The sequence below is a fragment of the Rhincodon typus genome, unplaced genomic scaffold, assembly GCF_021869965.1.
Source record: "Rhincodon typus isolate 14 unplaced genomic scaffold, sRhiTyp1.1 hic_rhity00002076, whole genome shotgun sequence".
Lineage (NCBI taxonomy): Eukaryota > Metazoa > Chordata > Chondrichthyes > Orectolobiformes > Rhincodontidae > Rhincodon > Rhincodon typus.
In genome coordinates, this window is record NW_025967714.1 from 1 (window position 1) to 19,697 (window position 19,697).

Sequence of the window (19,697 nt, forward strand, 5' to 3'; positions counted from 1 at the left end):
GATATTAAGAACTGAAAACAGATCTCGAATCATAATGTGTTGAGGCTTTTAACGAGAACATTTAGCTTTTGGGGATAATCAAAAAGGTCTGTTATTCTAATCTGGAACCAATGCTAATATTTACATTAATTCAACTCACTATACTGAATAAGACTGTTCAACATTCAAAACTTTTCTTACACAGATCTAAACAAACACTGAACTCAAGACTTCAATTGATCCAAAAAAATTTAAAAGAATCACAACCCTTTAGACACCAGCATGTAACAGTGCGTCTGAAACCCATCCACAGTCTGCTTTTAATATGTACTTTGTAGGTACAGTCAAAGAAAGTGAAAGACAGGGCTGTATCCTCAAGGTTAAAGTGGCACATTCATTTCATAATTTGGAATAAGTCAGGACTTACTCAGGGGTTGTTAATAATTTACTTGACCAGATTCTTCCCACTCCCATTCCTTGTGTACTGAATGCTTTCACCGACATCCACCCTCAGTGGTTGTTTGCAGATGCTCAGATTAAAAGATTACCTTAACTATAGGTACAAAAAGTACAAAGAAACAAAACTGCATTGAGAAAGAAAATGAGACGGGGTGCGATGTAAGAAGAATGGAAAAAGATGGAGCAAGGTTGTAACCACAGCTTTATCAAGGGTTCGAAAATTAAGCCAATCTTTCAGTTACCTCCATCCATTCTACCTGAAGCACATGCTTCAGTTTTTCCAAAGGCACTTAAATATCCAAAACAGCACAGGCATTTGCAATGGAGTTGGATCCTGTGTTACTGTGATCCACACAGCAATCAGGATGTAAAATGAAATATTAAAAACCGGAAATAATTATGTCACGCAGACTACCAATGTGAACTGACTTCTCCCAGGTGAGCCCGGTTTGTGGTATGAAAAGATGCATCATAGTTGGCTAGATATTTGTAACTTTGTCAGTTCATCCATTTCCTCTGGATCGTCGTCACCTATTTTGTCATCAGCTTCTTTGATCTGCACTTTTGTGACCTTCTGACATGCAGAGGATGAGTCATTAGCCTCAGTATTAGCAGGGTAGTAACCAGACCTGTCCAAGACTGGCAGAGAAGGCACAAGGTTGGCAAGCTCATCTGTAGGTGACCGCCCAATACTTCCGTCCACTTGCACTCTGATGTCTGGAGACACTGAGTGCTGGTGTGATGGGATGATCCCACTGTTTGTGCTTTTTGGGTACAGGTATGTTTTCATCTGACCTTTACCCTTAACATTGACTGTCCCTCGGTAATCAAAGTCATAGCCCATCTCGCTCAATATTCGATAGCTCTCTTCACTCACCTGGATCTTACACTCCACTCCCGTAGTGTCCATCCTACTAGCAATGTTGACAGTGTCACCCCATATGTCATACAGTAGCTTTGTAGTGCCAATAACTCCTGCAGTAAGGGGTCCATGGTTGAAACCAATCCTTAATTTAAAGTTGAACCATAGCATGTCTTTGTTGAACTCATCTACGACCCGCATCATTTCTTTGGCAAACTCAAAAAGTGTCTGCAAGTGACTGTGCGGATGATTGCTATCACGTCGTTGTGATGGATTCAGCCCAGAAGCTGCCATGTAAGTAGCTCCAATGGTTTTAATCTTTTCAATATTGCTGTTGTATTGAGGTTTGCTCAATAATTCATCAAAATCACCAATAAGTTCATTCAGCACCCGGTAGCACTCCTTTCCCCCTTCATAGTTCTCCTCATAAAATTCACTGAAATTAACTATGCTGGCAAAAATAACTCCAACATCTTCATGGTTTTTGGAGTAATGAGGAGTTACCTTGAGCTGATCAGCCACATGAGCTGGGATGATGTTATGAAGGAGCCAGTCTGCTTGGTCCTTCATGCTCTGTATCTTGTGCCGATGAAGATCTGCCTCCACATTACCATGGTAATTGAGACGGTAACTAACCTCAAACTCCCGGTTCAGGAACCAGACTAGCAGAAGCAACAAGACAATATCCAGAATCACCTCCTGTCTGATCAACTCCAGATTCTTTGAACTCCAAGTTGACATTGAAATATTGCACCCAACTTCTCTGTTTATTTTTTGGGGGAGTGGGGGGGGGAAGTGGGGAGGGGAGGGGGAGGGAGGGAGAGCGAGAGAGAGAGAGAAAGAAAGGAGAGAATAAGTTTTCTTTCTGGCAAGCAAAAACAAATAAACAGATGTCATGTTTTACTACACAGAATGGGATTCAGGGCAAAAAACTGCCGGTAATAAATACAGATCCTAAACTGTATAACACTTTCTAACTTAGATAAACATTACAACATTGAAAAGAGTCAGAATGATTGAGGAAATGGGCAGATAATGTAATGGGCATGCTTTCAAAAGAGGTTTAGAAAATTTTAAACAAACTAAATGTTGCTCTATGACAAGTTACACGTCGCCCAGACCAGAAGGGCCAGAAAATATATTCACTGTGTTTATAGGTCTCCTTTTAAAAAATCCAACATTATGCAGCCAGGGTAACTCAACATAGGAACAGGAGCAGGCCATTTAGTTCCTCAAGCCTGTTCCACCATTCAATGAGATAATAGTTCATGTGGTCTAACTGCACGTACCTGCCTTTGGCCCAAATCCCTTAATACCTTTGCTAAAGAAAAAATTATGTATTTCAGATTTAAAACTAATTCAGGTTCCTGAAGTCCTAGTGAATAAGAAACTTTCATGGCCTAAGGATGCCTCAAAGCACTATACAGCTAATGAATTTACTTCTAAAGTATCGTCAGTGTAACATAGGCAAATGTGGCAACCAATTTTGCACATTACACCAAAGCAGAAAATTAATTCGATATACACGTGAACTGTCCAAATAGTATTTATTGACGGATGAATGATGCTAAGATATCAACAGAACTCTCTATTCTTCTTGAAATATTGTTTTGGGATCTTTAAAAATCTAAATTCATGGAAAATTTACAGCATAGAAAAGGAAGTCATTTTGGCTCATTGTATCTGTGTTGCCAAAGGAGCTAGTGGACTGTACCTTTGTAACTCACTACAAATGCATATCAAATTACTTTTTTTAAAGGCAAAAAGGGTTCCTGCTACTCCCACCATTTCAGGAGTACCAGGTCCCATCACGCTCTAGGTGTAAAACTAGCTCAACTTCCTGCTAAGCTTTGTGCTAATACTTTAAATTTATGCACCTTGTTATCAATAGCTGTATAGTTCAAAATGTCATTCTTCTACCCCATTTCCCTAGGGTCTAAAAGATAAAGATTATCATTTGGTATCCTGCATTGACTGAGGTGTTTGATAAAATAATAAATTAAATTAGCTGCTGAAAACTGACTTTCCACAACTGGTGTTAAGAGGCACAACATGATCTTAAATCTTACCTGAATGATTCTACAGATTCAGATGGTGTTTCTGGCAAGCTGCAAATTAAAAAAAAAACACACCTGAAAATAGTCTTCTTTGTCATGCATGTGCAAGATCGATGACTTTCCTCTTTTTCACTTCCCAACTGTAATTTCTTACAGCTAACCTGTTGCCTTAAAGTACAGTTTGTACAGATTTACCATTGGTTTACTCAAGTTATTAATTTTCCTGTTAATTTCACAGTACTCCAGTGACATTGCTCATAAGCCACCTAGAACCAGGATGCTTACCAAAATCTTCTCCTTTATCCATCTTCTATCCGCCTCCCCCTTTCTCCCTATTTATTTCAGAATCCCCTTCCCCTCCCCCATTTCTGAAGAAGGGTCTAGACCCGAAACATCAGCTTTCCTGCTCCTCTGATGCTGCTTGGCCTGCTGTGTTCATCCAGCTCTACATCTTCTTGTCTCTGCTTACCAAAATATTGTATTACTCGATGTTATACACCTATTGCTTTAAGAAAACACCTGATTTAAGGGCTTCGAGCTTTGTTCAACCCTCTCTAAAATTTAATTCCCAGTTACTTCGAAATCTGTTTCTAGGTATTTATGTCTTTTCTCTACCTCACATGGTTGGCTCATGCTTTACAAGAAAATTTGCTCTCCAACAGGTTTTTCACTTCGTGCTATTATTTAAGTGATGCGAAAAATATCCCATCTTGTTTTACAGTAGATCTGTAGCTCCTGCTGAAGCCATCGTTGTAGCACTGTCTATTACCAATGACCAACAACTGAACAAATAATTTCCTTTGCCTCAGTGCAAACATCAGTTGTAAATCAGTAGCACCCAATTTCCAACTCAAATTCCCAGCTGCAGATTGAAACTTAGGCATATTTGGGTAAAACCAGGGGTAAAACCTTGGGGACAGTGAGTGCTTTTACCCTAAACAGAATTACACAATTTAACATGCTCTTTGCAATTCATTCAGGAAGAAAATGGCGGATAAAAACTCAAAGTACTGCAGATGCTGTAAATCAGGCCCAAAAACAAAGTTGCTGGACAAGCCCAGCAGGTCTGGCAGCATGTGTGAAGGATTAAACAGAGTTAATGTTTCAGGTCTGGTGACCCTTCCTCAGAACTCAGAAAAGGGTGGAGCTTGACTAAATTTTCTAGCTTACAAAATGTGGAAAATTTTGCTTTTTCATTTAGCTATACATCACTGACATTTAAATATTAGATTAATTTACATCAGAATTTAAGAAATAGGAGCAGAAACAGACCAATTGGTCTCTTAAGTTTGCTCCAGATAGTTGAATTGATAATTACCTCAACTCCACTTTCTGTCCTCCATAACACTAGACTTCCTCATAGAACAGCAATCTGTTTAAGTCAATCTCAAAAGTAGTTACTAGAACTTAGCTTCCACGACTTTGTGATAAGTGGGTGGGGGAGTTTGTTGCTGTTGTAACCGTCCTTAGCAAAAGACTGTCAATACTCAATAGGTGACTTTCAAGTGTGACAAGATATACAAATATGAATTGGAAGGATGGCTATTTAGCCCCTTGAGCCTGGTCCACCATCTAATAGGGCATGACTGATCATCGCTCAAATCTGAATTCCTGATATCTTTAAAGCTTTTTGCTTAACAAGAATCTATTTCCTTTAAAAATACTTATGGATCCTACTTCCACTACCTCTTCAAGAAAAAGTACCAAAGACTAATGCCCCTCACCAGTTATAAATGGACAGCCACTGATTCTTAAGCAATGACCCAAAATTCCTGAGACTTCCATAACAGGAAACATCATCTCCATGTCCATCAGGTCATGACCCCTCAGGATTTTTCACATTTCAACAAAGTTGCCTCTCACTCTTCTGAACTCTATGAGATACAGGCCTACCCTCTCCAGCCTTTCCTCACAACATTCCAGGTATTGATCTGGTAAACCTTTGCTGAACTGCCTCCAAAATATTTACATCCTTCCTGAAATAAAGTGATAATAATGTGCATAACACTCCAGATGTGGCATCGCCATCAGAACGGATTCTGAGGAAGGGTCACTCGACCTGAAATGTTAACTCTGATTTCTCTTCACAGATGCTGCCAGATCTACTGAGCTTTTCAAGCAATTTCTATTTTTGTCTTAGATTTACTTTATCCACAGTTCTCTCAGTTCTTATTTAGCTTTCCCAATTACTTGCTGTACCTGCATACTAATCTTCTGCAACTCATGCATAAGGACACGCTGATCCCTCTGCATGAGCACAGCAATTTCTTCCCATTTAGAAAACGTATTACTTTTCATTCTCCTGCCAAAATGGATAACTTCATATTTTTCCACATTATACTAAGTTTGCCATGTCTTTGCCCACTTATTTAACCTACCTATATATTTCTTAATCATGTCCTCTTCACAATGTACTTTTCTACCCACCTTTAGGTCATCAGAAAATTTGGCAATGGTATCTTCCGTCCAGTTATCTATGCCATTTACATAAATTGCAAATAGTTGAAGTCTCAGCACCAATCCTTGTTGCACAAGCTCATTACATCTTGCCAATCTCAAAATGACTCATTTATGCTTACTCTCTCCTTCCTGTTACCCAGCCAATCTTTCATCCACGTTAATATGCTACCCCTATATCATGAAGTTTAACAACAGCTATCATTTTCACTGTGACAGATGTTAAGCTGCCCGTTTTCTGTATCACTCCCTTTTTTAATAATGAATTCACTATCTTCCAATCTAATGGAACCATCCCTAAAAGAAAGGCATTTCAGAAAATTAAAAACAATGCATCAGCTCTCTTGCTAGACACTTCTTTTAAGACCCTACGACGAAGCCCTTCAGGACCCGGGCATTTGTAAGTCCACACTTCCGACAATTTACTCAGTACCATTTATCAGGTGACTGATTCACAAGGTTCCTCCCTCCTTCCCTTTCCCGATTTATCACTGCTTCTTGGACGTTGCTTGATTAGTCAACATTAAAGACTGATAGAAAATACCTGTTCAATTCATCTGTCATTTCTTTATTTTCCAATATTAATTCTCCAGTCTTACTTTGTGTAGGACCAACATTCATTTTATTAATTCTTCTTTAAATGTCTCACTATCTGGCTAGCTTTCTCATATACTGTAATTTTTTTTTTTTTTAAAAAGAGTTATCTTTTTCTGTTTTTACTGGTCACTACTACCTAGGGGCACCTTCACTACAAGATCATTCATTAATTCTACCTCATTGCACAGTATCGGGTCACGCATACCCCCTCTCTGCACAGTTCAGAACGTGGCGGGTCTATGAAACTATCCTGAAAACTTTCTATGAACTCATCATGTCTGTGCATACTGATGATTGGTGTGGTAATGTTGTCCCTAGCATTGACTTCTGGTTTTAGAAGTCACTCACACACAGATCTTGAATAAACGAGCAAAGGAAAAATATAAAAGGGAACATAGCTTCTCATCTAAGCTACATTTGCCCATCCACTTTCACAGCTCATAGGTAGATTAAAATCTTTCATTATCACCATGTTTTTCTTCCTTCATGCTCTTCACTGCCACATCATTACTGTTAGAGGGCTTGTATACCATTCTTGCAAGTAACTTCTTGCCTTTACCATTTCTCATTTCTACCCAAATTGTTTCCACATCTTGGTTTCTTGAACTTAAATCGTCCTTCTCCAAGTGCTAATACCATCATTATCTAACATCAGAAATTGGCTAGCTGTAAGAAGACAGAGGGTGGTGGTTGATGGGAAATGTTCATCCTGGAGTTCAGTTACTAGTGGTATACCTCAAGGATCTGTTTTGGGGCCACTGCTGTTTGTCATTTTTATAAATGACCTGGATGAGGGCGTAGAAGGATGGGTTAGTAAATTTGCGGATGACGCCAAAGTCGGTGGAGTTGTGGATAGTGCGGAAGGATGTCACAGGTTACAGAGGGACATAGATAAGCTGCAGAGCTGGGCTGAGAGGTGGCAAATGGAGTTTAATGCGGAAAAGTGTGAGGTGATTCACTTTGGAAGGAGTAACAGGAATACAGAATACTAGGCTAATGGTAAGATTCTTGGTAGTGTGGATGAGCAGAAAGATCTCGGTGTCCATGTGCATAGATCACTGAAAGTTGCCACCCAGGTTGATAGTGTTGTTAAGAAGGCGTACAGTATGTTAGGTTTTATTGGTAGAGGGATTGAGTTTCGGAGCCATGAGGTCATGTTGCAGCTGTACAAAACTCTGGTGCGGCCGCACTTGGAGTATTGCGTACAGTTCTGGTCACCGCATTATAGGAAGGATGTGGAAGCATTGGAAAGGGTGCAGAGGAGATTTACCAGGATGTTGCCTGGTATGGAGGGAAGGTCTTATGAGGAAAGGCTGAGGGTTTTGAGGCTGTTTTCATTAGAGAGAAGAAGGTTAAGAGGTGACTTGATAGAGACATACAAGATGATCAGAGGATTAGATAGGGTGGACAGTGGGAGCCTTTTTCCTCAGATGGTGATGCCTAGCACGAGGGGACATAGCTTTAAATTGAGGGGTGATAGATATAGGACAGATGTCAGAGGTAGGTTCTTTACTCAGAGAGTAGTAAGGGCGTGGAATACCCTGCCTGCAAAAATAGTAGACTCGCCCACTTTAAGGGCATTTAAATGGTCATTGGATAAACATATGGATGATAATGGAATAGTTTAGGCTAGATGGACTTCAGATTGGTTTCACAGGTCGGCGCAACATCGAGGGCCGCAGGGCCTGTACTGCGCTGTAATGTTCTATGTTCTATGTTCTATGAACCACCCATCCATCTTTTCCTATTTTTCCTGTCCTTCCTAAACGTCCTGTAGCCATTAAGATTCAGGTCCTAATCCATTTCCTCCTGCAGCCATGTCTCTGTAATGGCTAACATATCATACTAGATTATTTTTATTTGTGTTTTCAGCTTAGAAATTTTGTTTTGAAAGTTATGTGCATTCAGATGCAGTGCCTTCAGTTTTATCCTTTTACCCTTTGCAAATTCTCACCTTTTTATGATTGTCGCCTCTTAGATTTGTACACTTCTATTTACTGTCATAATTTCTTATATTAATATTTTTCTCTTTGACCTGACTCTAATCAGATTTATGCCTTCCCAAATGTGATCCCTTATATCCACTATTTATTTTAAACTCCGCTCTACTTCACTAGTTATGGATTTGGCAAGAACACCAGCCCCAGCATGGCTCAGGTAGAGACTCTCCCTTCATTACAGATTTCACTTCCCCCTGTACCCACACTGACAGAGATTAACCGTACAGCTTGAATCCAAGACTATCCATCTGAAGGATCTGCAGTGCTGTTCATGCAGTAAATACTTGTAGCATGATGAACTCATTGCTGCAGTTCTCAACTCCACCAAAGTTAAGTTTCCAATCAGTTTATTAGAAGAAATTGTACCATCTCCAATTCTTAGGTGTCTCCTCACCTCGAATTAGCACACGAACATATATAAAAGAGAAGTCGATTATTCAGCCCCTTGAGACTACCTTGTCATTCAATAAGATTTTGGCTGATCAATTTGTCTTTTCAATTCAGCATTTCCATCTATTTGTAATGACCCTTGATTCCTTTGCCGAACAAAAATCAACCAACTTCCACCTTAAAAATATTCAACAATCCTCTCTTCGCCACCTTCTGAGGAGTGTGCCAAAACTGAACCCTCAGAAAAAAAATGATCCTAATCTCTATACAAAATGAGCAACCCCTAATTTTAAAAGTGCCCTCTAGTTGTGAACTTACCCAGAAGAGGAAACAATTTTCACATACACATCAAGATCTTACATGGGTCAGGCATCAATCTAGTGAATTTCCTTTTAAGTGCCTCCAATGCATTTACATAGTTCTTTAAATAAGGGTCTGTATTGGGAAGACTGGTTAGCAAGGTTAGATGACACAAAATACAGGGATAAAAAGCCATTTGGATACAGAACTGGCTTAAAGGTAGAAGACAGGGTGGTGGTGGAGGGTTGCTTTTCAGACTGGAGGCCTATGACCAACAGTGTGCCACAAGGATCAATGCTGGGTCCACTACTTTTTGTCATTTATAGAAAGTATGATTAGCAAGTTTGCAGATGACACTAAAATTGGAGGTGTACTGGACAGCAAAGAAGGTTACTTCAGGGTACAATGGGATCTTGATCAGATGGGCCAATGGGCTGAGGAGTGGCAGATGGAGTTTAATTTAGATAAATGTGAGGTGCTGCATTTTGGAAAGACAAATCAGGGCAGGACTTGCACAAGTAATGGTAAGGTCCTGGGGAGTGTTGCTGAACAAAGAGGCCTTGGAGTGCGGGTTCATAGTTCGTTGAAAGTGGAGTCACAGATAGATAGGATATTGAAGAAGGCGTTTGCTATACTTGCCTTTATTGGTCAGTACATGGAGTATAGGAGTTGGGAGGTCATGTTGTGGCTGTACAAGACATTGGTTTGGCCACTTTAGGAGTACTGTGTGCAATTCTGGTCTACCTCCTATAGGAAAGATGTGAAACTAGAAAGGGTTCAGAAAATACTTGAGCATGTAGCCAAGGTTGGAGAGTTTTAGCTATAGGGAGAGGCTGAATAGGCTGGGGCTATTTTCCGTGGTGCATCGGAGGCTGAAGGGTGACCTTATAAAGGTTTATAAACTCACAAGGGGCATAGATGAGGTAAATAGGCAAGGTCTTTTCTCCAGGGTAGGGAATTCCAAAACTACAGGGCACAAGTTTGAGGTGACAGGGCAAAGACATAAAAGGGACCTAAGGGTCAACGTTTTCATGCAGAGGGTGATGTATGTATGAAATGAGCTGCCAGAGAAAGTGGAGGCGGCTGGTACGATTACAACATTTAAAAGACATCTGGATGGGTATCTGAATAGGAAGGGTTTAGAGGGACGTGGGCCAAACACTGGCAAATGGGATTAGATTTATATAGGATATCTGGTTGGCATGGACGAGTTGGACCAAAGGGTCTGTTTCCATGCTGTATATCTCTATGACTCTACGACTCTATAACTGATGAGTTTGTATTAAGAGGTAATCTTAAACAATTTTTCCTGTAATTTACCAATTAACTAAATATTTCAGTTTAAGTTAAGAGGAGTTAAGTTTTATTGCAACCTTAAATCAGGGAAATAGAAGCACTGAGAAAAACTGCAGCTAGTTAAGGGCTGGTTTAATCCAGTTTGTTTAACCTCTAGTTTTCAGGAAGTCTAAATAAAGGCTTCCATTGATATTGCCTTGGTTTTAAAGTGTAAAATGGGAATTTATTGAGTTAGGAGTGGGAGTATGCGCATGCATCAAGTGGGGAGCTTTCTTCTCCTAACATTTTCAGCGTCCTGTAGTTCACTCCTCTTTCACTACAGGGATAAAGCTAATTCACAAGTATTGAAAAATTTTCTACTATTCCAACTGTAATAAATAATGCTTAAAATAACAAGATTGCAGGTCAGCTCAGGCCACCGGAGTATACATCCTGCAGCGAGAGAAGTCACGGACATAACACATGCACCAGACTAACATAACTGCAGAAAATGCCACCAGCTGCACAAGCTTGAGCTCTGGGTTTTGAAACTTGAGGAGCAGCTGCAGTCACTTATGTATCCATGAGGTAGAGGTCCAAATGGAGTGCGAGTTTATGGAGGTGGTCAAGTATCTGTGAGTGAACAGATGTCCACCAGGCAGTTCGCTAGGCCTACCACCAGGTAGACAATGCAAGAGTCCCGAGTATATTTTGTTGGTTTTTTGGTGTTCCATTTTGCATACTGGTGAGAGTAATGGCAAGTTGGTGACACGATGGATGGTTTAGCTTCACGTGCATCACATGCGAGACAAGAGAGACATGAATGAGCAATAATAATAGGGTATTTTAAAGTCAGAGATCAGAGAAGTTTTTGACATCACTCCAGGATGGTGTAATGCCTCCCTGGTGCCAAGGTAAAAAAAAAAGATGTTGCAGAGCAGTGGCAAGCATTCTGCTGGGGCAGGTGCTCAGCCAGAGATCTTGGTACCAGTGACTTGGGTAGAAATGGGGATGGGGTCCTGAATGCAGATTTCAGGGAGCTAGCTAGAAGATTTGAAGGAAGTACTTCTAAAGCAGTAGTCTCAGGATTACTCCTGGTCCCATATATTGGGAAGCATAGAAATAGGCGAATTGGGAGATTGACCATATGGCTGGAAAGATAGTGCAGGAAGGAGGGCAGCAGGTTTCTGGGGCATTGGAGAAGGTAGGATTTAGATGGTTTACAATCAAATGACACCCTTGCAGAGAGATTCGCTAATAGTGTTGTGGAGGCTTTAAACAAGATTGGCAGAAGGTTGGGAATCTATGGGCAGATTCAGAGTAGGAAACAGCAGGCAGTATTGAAAGCAGATGTTATGTGCTAAGAGTCACAAAGTGCATATAAAAGGAATTTAGCAGTTTTAAAACATTATAACAAAATATTTTACATATAATGCAAGGAGTACAGCAAACAAAGCCAACAAGTTGAGAACACATTATCTTTGTGATAATCATCAGGATGGCAGCTCAACATCCTCAAACAGAATAGAGGTGGTGATTAAAAAAAAAGGTGGAGCATTGATTCTTTAACCAATAATGCAATTACAGCTGAGAGGAGGGATGGAATGGTAATGGCTGATGGATGTTTTTTCTAAATGGAAAGCCATTTCCAGCGGTGTCTCATAGGGATCAGTGTTGAATCCCTTGCCATTTGTGGTAGATATTAATGATTTAGCCTGAAATGTGGGAGCTATGATTAAGAAATGGCTAGGAATTGATATCAAATAGGATGGCTGTGAACTGCAGGATGTTATCAATGGTTTGGTTCAGTGAGTGGAAAAATGGCAAATGGAAATCAATCTGGAGATGTAGGTGGTTATGCAATTGAGGGGGACAAACGTAGCAAGGGAATACACAAACTGGAGTACGGAGAGAGGTAGAGAAAGCAGAAGACCATACAGTGCATGTCTAGAAGTCCCTAAAAGTGACAGGGCCAGTAAATAGTAGATACCTAATAGATAGGTAAAGATGGCATATGGGTCCTTTCCATCATTGGTGAGGTACTCAAAATAAAAGCAAGATGCGTAATGCTCAAACCAGGTGTGTAGATAAGGCCAATGGCTTTTGATGTAGTCTAGTTGTACTTCAGCAAAGCTTTTGAGAAGGTCCCACATTGGAGACTGATAGCAAAGTTAGGGCCCAAGGGATTAATTAAATTTGGCTAATTGGATCCACAATTGGCTGAGTGGCAGGAAGCAGAGGATGACGGTTGAGGAGTATACTTCTGACTGAATTTAAGGTGATTGGTAGAAAGGTAGAGGGGGCAAGAGGAAAGTGTTTTTTTTTAAATCCAGAAGGTAGTGTGTCTAGAATTCACTGTATGGTTTGCTGTGAGGCAGAAACACTCAATTCATTTGAAAGGAACCTGGATTTAGACCTGAAACACTAATCTGCAAGGCTATGAACCAGATTATGGAAAGTGGAATTAGAATGGGCAGCTAGTTTATTCAGCTGGCTTTCACATGATGGGTTGAATGGTCTCAAACAGAATAGCATTCCATTTGCTGACTTGATTACTGACTGTACCTGTATACTTTTGATAACTCATGCACAAAAAATACCTAGATCTCTGTGCAACTTGGAATTCTGCAGTTCAACTGTTTCGGTAATGCTCTGATTTTTTTTCTGCCAAAAAGTGAACAATTTTACATTTCCCCATATTTTATTTCTTTAGGCAGATTTTCTGACCACTCACTTAACCTCAGTCTGCAACCTCCTTACATCATCGCAACGTATTTTTTTACCTGTCTTTCTGTCATCTGCAAATTAAGCTAACATGCTTTTGATCCCCTCATCCATCTAAGGCATTGATACAAGAAACACAGCACAGACCCCTGCGGAACTCATCTTGTCACATTGTGGGAATCTGAAAAAGACTTATTTACGCATACAGTTTCCTGCCAGCCAATCTTCTAAACACATTAGTATGTTACCCACGATGGCACATACGTCTATTTCGTGCAAAAAGCTTTTATGTGGCACCTTGTCACAAGCCTTCTGGGAATCCCAGTACAGTACGTCAATGGGGTCTCCTTTATCCATGGCACATTTTACTCCTTCCAAGTTAAGTACAACATATCTTTGACAAAACTATGCCAACTCTTTCCAATTACCATGAGTTTTTCTAAGGACCTACCTGTAACCTCCCTAATGATTAATTCATCACCCTGTCACCCTGGTTTCATCTTTTCTGCCTCCCTCTTTTCTTGAATAGATGGGTAACATTTACTACTTTCCTGTCTGATGGAACCTTTCCAGAATGGAGAAAATTTTGGAAAATTAATGCCAACCTATTTACTACCTCATTAGCCATCACTTTTTAAGAGTCTAGGATAAAACCCATCAGGACTCAAGGACTCGTCAGCCCACAGCTCCGTCTGTTTACACAGTACTGTTTCGTTGGTGATTGTAATTCACCAAGTTCCTCTCTTGCTTCCATGTCCTGATGATAGCTATACTGGGGGATTTTTTTTTTTTTTTTTAATATTCTCTATAGTGAAGACTGAAGCAAAATATTCATTCATTTCATCCATGATTTCATTATTATCTATTATTAACACCCTATTCTCATTCTTTACAAGACTAAAATTCACTTGTGTTTGCTCTTTTCCTCTTTTTCAGAAGATACCTGCAGAAACTCCTGCTCTCTGTTTTTACATTTATGGCTAACTTCCTCTCTCACTTGATTTCTTCCTGATGAATGTTTGAGTTGTTCTTTGCTCAGAATATAAAGAAAGACAATCATCTGACTTGCCACTCACCTTTGTTCATTTATACACTTATCCCTTAATTCTGGTGCTTTAATTTCTTTAGATAACTGTTAGTGATTGATCCACTCCTTGATATTTTTCTTTTCAGTAGATAAACACTTATTCTGAGTCAACTGCAATACCCCCTTAAAATTCTGCCACTGCTTCCGTAACATTCCATCTCCCAGCCCAGTGTCTCAGATCACTTTAGCTGAATCAACTGCATGTCCACATAGTTTCCCTTATTTAAAGTTTAAAATACTAGAACTGGACCTACTCTTGTCCCATTCTAACTGGATGTAAAATTCAAGCATACTATGGTCACTGCTGTCTCTCTGAAAACAGCCTGAGGAGATACTGTGTTCTGTCCTTGCTCTTTTCTGGACAGTGCATTTAGGTATAAACCCAATCCCTGCTATCGTATAGCTGATATAGTGTTGCTTCAAACCCATTTCACAGAATTCTATATTTAAAAAAAAAGCAAATAAAGTCTAATCACCAAACAGATGTCAAAGCATGAGTGGTGAACAACATTTATGAAGGAATCCAGCCTTGCATCAAATGTGAAAAAGGATACAATACTCACATGGAAGGACATAGTGTCACATACAGCAGGATGAGAAGCGATATGCCTACTATTGTAGCCAAAGAAAATCTCATCCAGGAGCTCAACTGACAGAAGTTACAGTAGTGAATAAAAGTGATGATCATTGCACAACAGAAGAACATGGTAACCTGCAGAAAGAGTCATACGTATAACAAGTTAAAAAGTTAAAGAGCCACACGTTAATAAAATACAGGCCAACTGCTTCTGGTTCGCAAGGATCAGTGGCGTGCACAAACAAAAACAAAGTACTAGAGAAACTCAGCAGATTTGGCAGCATCTATGGACAGAGAAACAGAGTTAACATTTAATGTCCAACATGATTCTTCTAGAGTTTTGAATAAGATGTCTGTCATCTGACCTACTGAGTTTCCTCGACTGTTTTTATTTCAGATCTCCAGCATCAGCAGTATTTTGTTTTTCATTTCAGTGGCATACATAGGTTTGGTTTGTTTGAAATAATGTCGTAAAATGCCTTCATTTGAAAGTCCCTCTGAAATCGGAGCATAATAATGATCAAGATCATAAGTCATGTATAACAGAGGTGGAGGCCATTCAGCCGGTCTCTGAACGGGCTACCAATTAATCCCACTATCCCCATTGCCTGCAGATCTCTGTTTCAGAAGTTACTGTTGAATCTGCTTCCACCATTCTTTTTGTGCAATCTTAAAATCCCAAATGAGCAATTTTATTCAACTAGAATTAAGAATGTTAGTCAAAAAGGGTTCACCACTTAATTTGCCAGAGAAACTCAAGTATGGCAGCATCTGAAGTTCTGAAGGAGGGTCATTGGACTCAAAAATGTTAGCTGTTTTCTCTCAGCAGATGCTGCTGGACCCACCAAGTTTCTCCAACAATGTGTTTTTGCTCATTTCATGTCTTCAGCATCATGATTCTTCGTTTTATTTATCTTCCCCACTATAATGCAAAGATACTCACATTTATATTGGTTTTAAATTCACATGTGAACTGGGAGAACACAGCAACTGCAGGGAGAGAGATGAGAATGGCTCCGAAAAAGTGACGAGGCAGCCAACCAGAGATTGCCTTCATCAGTCTTTTGGTGCATGGCATCACATCATCCAGGTAAAATGCCATTCTACAATGAAACATTGGGCTGAGGTTAGAACAGGAGAGTTAAGAATTAAAATCAGCAGTTCCAAATAATTTCATGAAGTTGCTGCAATTTACCACAACTAAGTAGGTACGGAACTACAGAGTAAAGAATAACTTTGGTACTACAAATAACCGGACCCAACTCTAAACTTTGCCTGTACGTTATTATTCTGTAATCTAGCAAAAACAAAAATCTCTGAAGATTACACAAAAGATTAAAGACCAACCTGAACTGTTAATCCTATCTAGTTCTACCAACAAATGCTGCGTATGCTGTTCTGCTTCCAGCAGTTGATCTCATGTTGCTGTCTGTGTGTGCAGTACCAATCATTTTCAGGAGATGGAGCTATATATTATTTTTCAATAAAGGCTAGAATTGACGATGAAACTCAAATAACCGGAACTGGATAGTCAGTTGGAAATAGATCAATTTGTTTTATCACTTTGAAATGTTGCTCCTGCTTTGCAATTCAATATATTATTGCTGAAGCTATTAGGGCAAAATACTGTAAAATGTAAGAAATCTATACAAACACTGTAACACACACAAGCTGCATTGCAAGAATTCCAGATCTTTGCCACCCAAAACAAGCAAACATTTTACATCAATGCTAGCTCAAGTTTGGGAAAGATGGAAGAGAAAGAATTAATAAATAATTCACTGATGTTAGAAATAATGCGGTGTACTGCAACGGAATTTCAATGCACAGACTGCAGAAGTGTATATTCAACCTTACTGCAACCATAAGCCATAAACAACTCGCAGGTAAATAGCTGTGGCATCATTACTAGTCACCTTACAGGGGATGGCTTACATTATTGTTAGTAATAGTCTGGGGCCTAGAGATTAAGGTTCAGAGCAATTATGCTAATCTAGAATCTTAATGTTTAGTGACTTTAGTCCATCACTACCTTGAATTCTTTACAAGAGAGTTTGTTAAGGTAACTGCTGACATCCAGCACATCCACAAAATGTCCAATATTTATTGAGTTATTTAGTCTGATCTCTGAAAAATTTGCTGTTTCACAACAGCTTGCCAAGATCTGATCTCTCATATGTAATCACATTAAGATTCATCATGGATGATGGATGCGTGATAAGATCATTTAAAGCTTTATTTTGTGTGCAACTATAAGACACCTCAAGATTACAAGAGGATGAAATTTTGCCAAAAACGTCAGCACACAGAAGTGTGAACAATATCAAGAAGCTGAGGGGATTTGTTTTGTTGATGTTTCCTATTTCTTACCCATATATGGTGCAACTGCCTCATCTCAGGACTTTACATACAAATATGATACAATATGGAGAATGAGGGAAATGGCAGGCAGAGGAGGAGATGTGGTGCTGAAATTCTCCGTGTTATTAATGAAAATGGTCCTGACATTTTCATCATGGTGATGAAATATGCCCTCCAACAGAACCACCCAAATTCAAGTATATATCAACTGCTTACTTGCAGATGATGTTTCTGATTTAAACCATTTCATCATGGCTTCCTGGCCTTAACAAAAAAGATCCAATGTGGTACCTGGTGAAGTGTTTAAAAATTCAATTTGGTACTCCAGTGCAAACTGAAGAACAACCATCTGGATGCTGAGATCAACTGTGTTATTCTGTTGCATAGGATAACTTAACAATGAACCACTAGGATAGTTAGTTCAGGACAAGGCCTCAACCAATAACCCTCCTTGGAAACGTTAAACCAGAGACAACTAAACATGCAACAGTCCAATTCAGTATCCTGAAACATAACTTCCATCAATCATACAGCAATTCAGACATCTAATTAGAGTTTGAAGTTAAAGTAAATACTCAAATCTAAAGCTCAATTAACTAATTAAACAATTTGAATTTTAAAAGCATTAACACTCAAGCTGTTGCAATAAAATGCTGCATCAATAAAATTCACAACAAGGGTGAGACTTGTAACACAGGTCTCCTTGATCTGCATTTTATCATCTCAAACTTTTTAACAAAGATGCACATTTAAAGCCGAACAACTCGTGAGAAGCACCCAATGTATGAGCTGGAGTCAATGCATTAAGACATTTACACAAACAATGGTTTATGGAGGGAATTAACATTATGCCAGCCCTTTCCATGAAGCATGGACCCCAAATGCACACAGCCCTCCATACAGCATGTTTGCCTCACCTGATGGAGATAACCAACGAAAGCACTTGAAGCAGAATCGCAAGGACAAAAACCACAACAGAGGCATGCGAAGGAGATGTACACAATCCCTGCTTCATGAAACATGTGATGGAGAGAAAGAGGAAGACTATGGTGGAGAGAAAGACATCAAGGAGTGAACTGAATGTGGCACTGGCAAACGTCTTCTCTGATGCATTGTTCACAACCTATTGGGGGAAAAGAAAGAAAAATAAAAAACACTGTACACGTTCAACAAGATAAATACCATAACATTACAAACATGTAAAGCAGAACAGATGGGAAACATAATGACCCCACTGAACAATTTCAGCTATAAAATGCTTGATGTAATGAAATTGGTTAAAGCGAGCAATGGTACCACCAGTCTGTTACACCCAAGCTTAATTAAATATTGTCCTATAAATGTCAGTCCCATAGCGTTTCAGATGTCGAGCATCTACTTTGTGTTATGGCCATGGGTGATCTATTCACTTCTTAGATCTGGTTTGGATAATTCCTGCTCATTTCAAAATGAAATGCAAGCCTAATTAGAACACAATCTTTTTCAGCAAAATTGGACTGCTGAAAAGCTCTCATTTTATTTCAACACAGTTGGGGGAAAGAAAAACCATATTATAAAGGCTGAAACTTTACAAAATTACATTAGAATAATAGGATGCAAGTCATTTAAAAGGCAGTTCAGGATAACCAAAATGAGCAACAGACTCTAAAATACAATACACTGAACTCTAAGAGCAGATCTAAATGCAGTTGCATAAAGGACAGAGTCAGGCATATATTGCATTGAAAGAGAAACTTGACACAACCTAACCCAAAGCAGCCCATTCAACATTATAAATATCCATTCCCTCCAATGCCAGCACCCAGTGGCAAACATGTATTATCTACAAAATGAACTTCAACTTCCTTCAACAACTGCACTGCCAATCTCTAGCACCGAGAACAAGTGCAACAAAAATATAGAAATGCACCATTTTTAAGTTTTCCTCCAAGTCACACAGCATCTTGACTTGTAACTGCCATTCCTCCACTGCTGCTGGATCAAAAGCTCCAAGCTCCCTTCCTAACAGGATTATGGATGTGCCTAAGTCACATGGACTACAATGGCTCAAAATGATACCTCACCATCACCTTCGCAAGACTGAATGGAAATGGTACATTAATCCTGATCTTGTGAGCAAGGTTCTTTCCAAAAGTAAATTTTAAAAAGAACAAATCCTCAAGGAAAACTGCATTGGGTCACTAACGAACAAGTCACATTTCCTGCAGCAAGCTGCATTCTACAAGCATGAAAAGTTTTGTTTAACCTGAAGGGCCCAGGTGATTACATCAGAGGGCAGATGCACAGAAGGAAGAGAGTCAGGAGCTTTGCAATGGCAACTATGAACACTTTTTGGTTAATTCAGCTATCAAATGTATGTTTGCTGTAAGTGTAACTTGATTTCTTCTGTTCCCCTACGTCAAGTTGATAGAGTAGAGAGCACTATTCATCACAGGAGCAGGCAGAGATAAACCGGATACAGATAATTTCGGGAAAGCCATTAGAAAATGAAAATTCATTAAATGGGTGCTTCACACCAGTGTGTGGAAAGTTCCACATTCTCATCATTTAGTTAATACAAATATAAAAGAAT

The 19,697-nt window shown here is 39.5% G+C and overlaps 1 protein-coding gene across 1 annotated transcript; it reads right to left on the bottom strand.

Moving 5' to 3' along the window:
* Positions 1–6: 6 nt before the first annotated feature.
* Positions 7–18,248, bottom strand: LOC109913552 (adenylate cyclase type 9; the record flags this gene model as incomplete). Its single annotated transcript, XM_048592940.1, has 5 exons — positions 7–2,063; positions 3,370–3,408; positions 14,751–14,899; positions 15,708–15,867; positions 18,043–18,248. Coding segments are annotated over 5 exons (1,710 nt in total), but the record flags the coding sequence as incomplete, so codon positions are not given.
* Between the last annotated feature and the right edge of the window lie 1,449 nt (positions 18,249–19,697).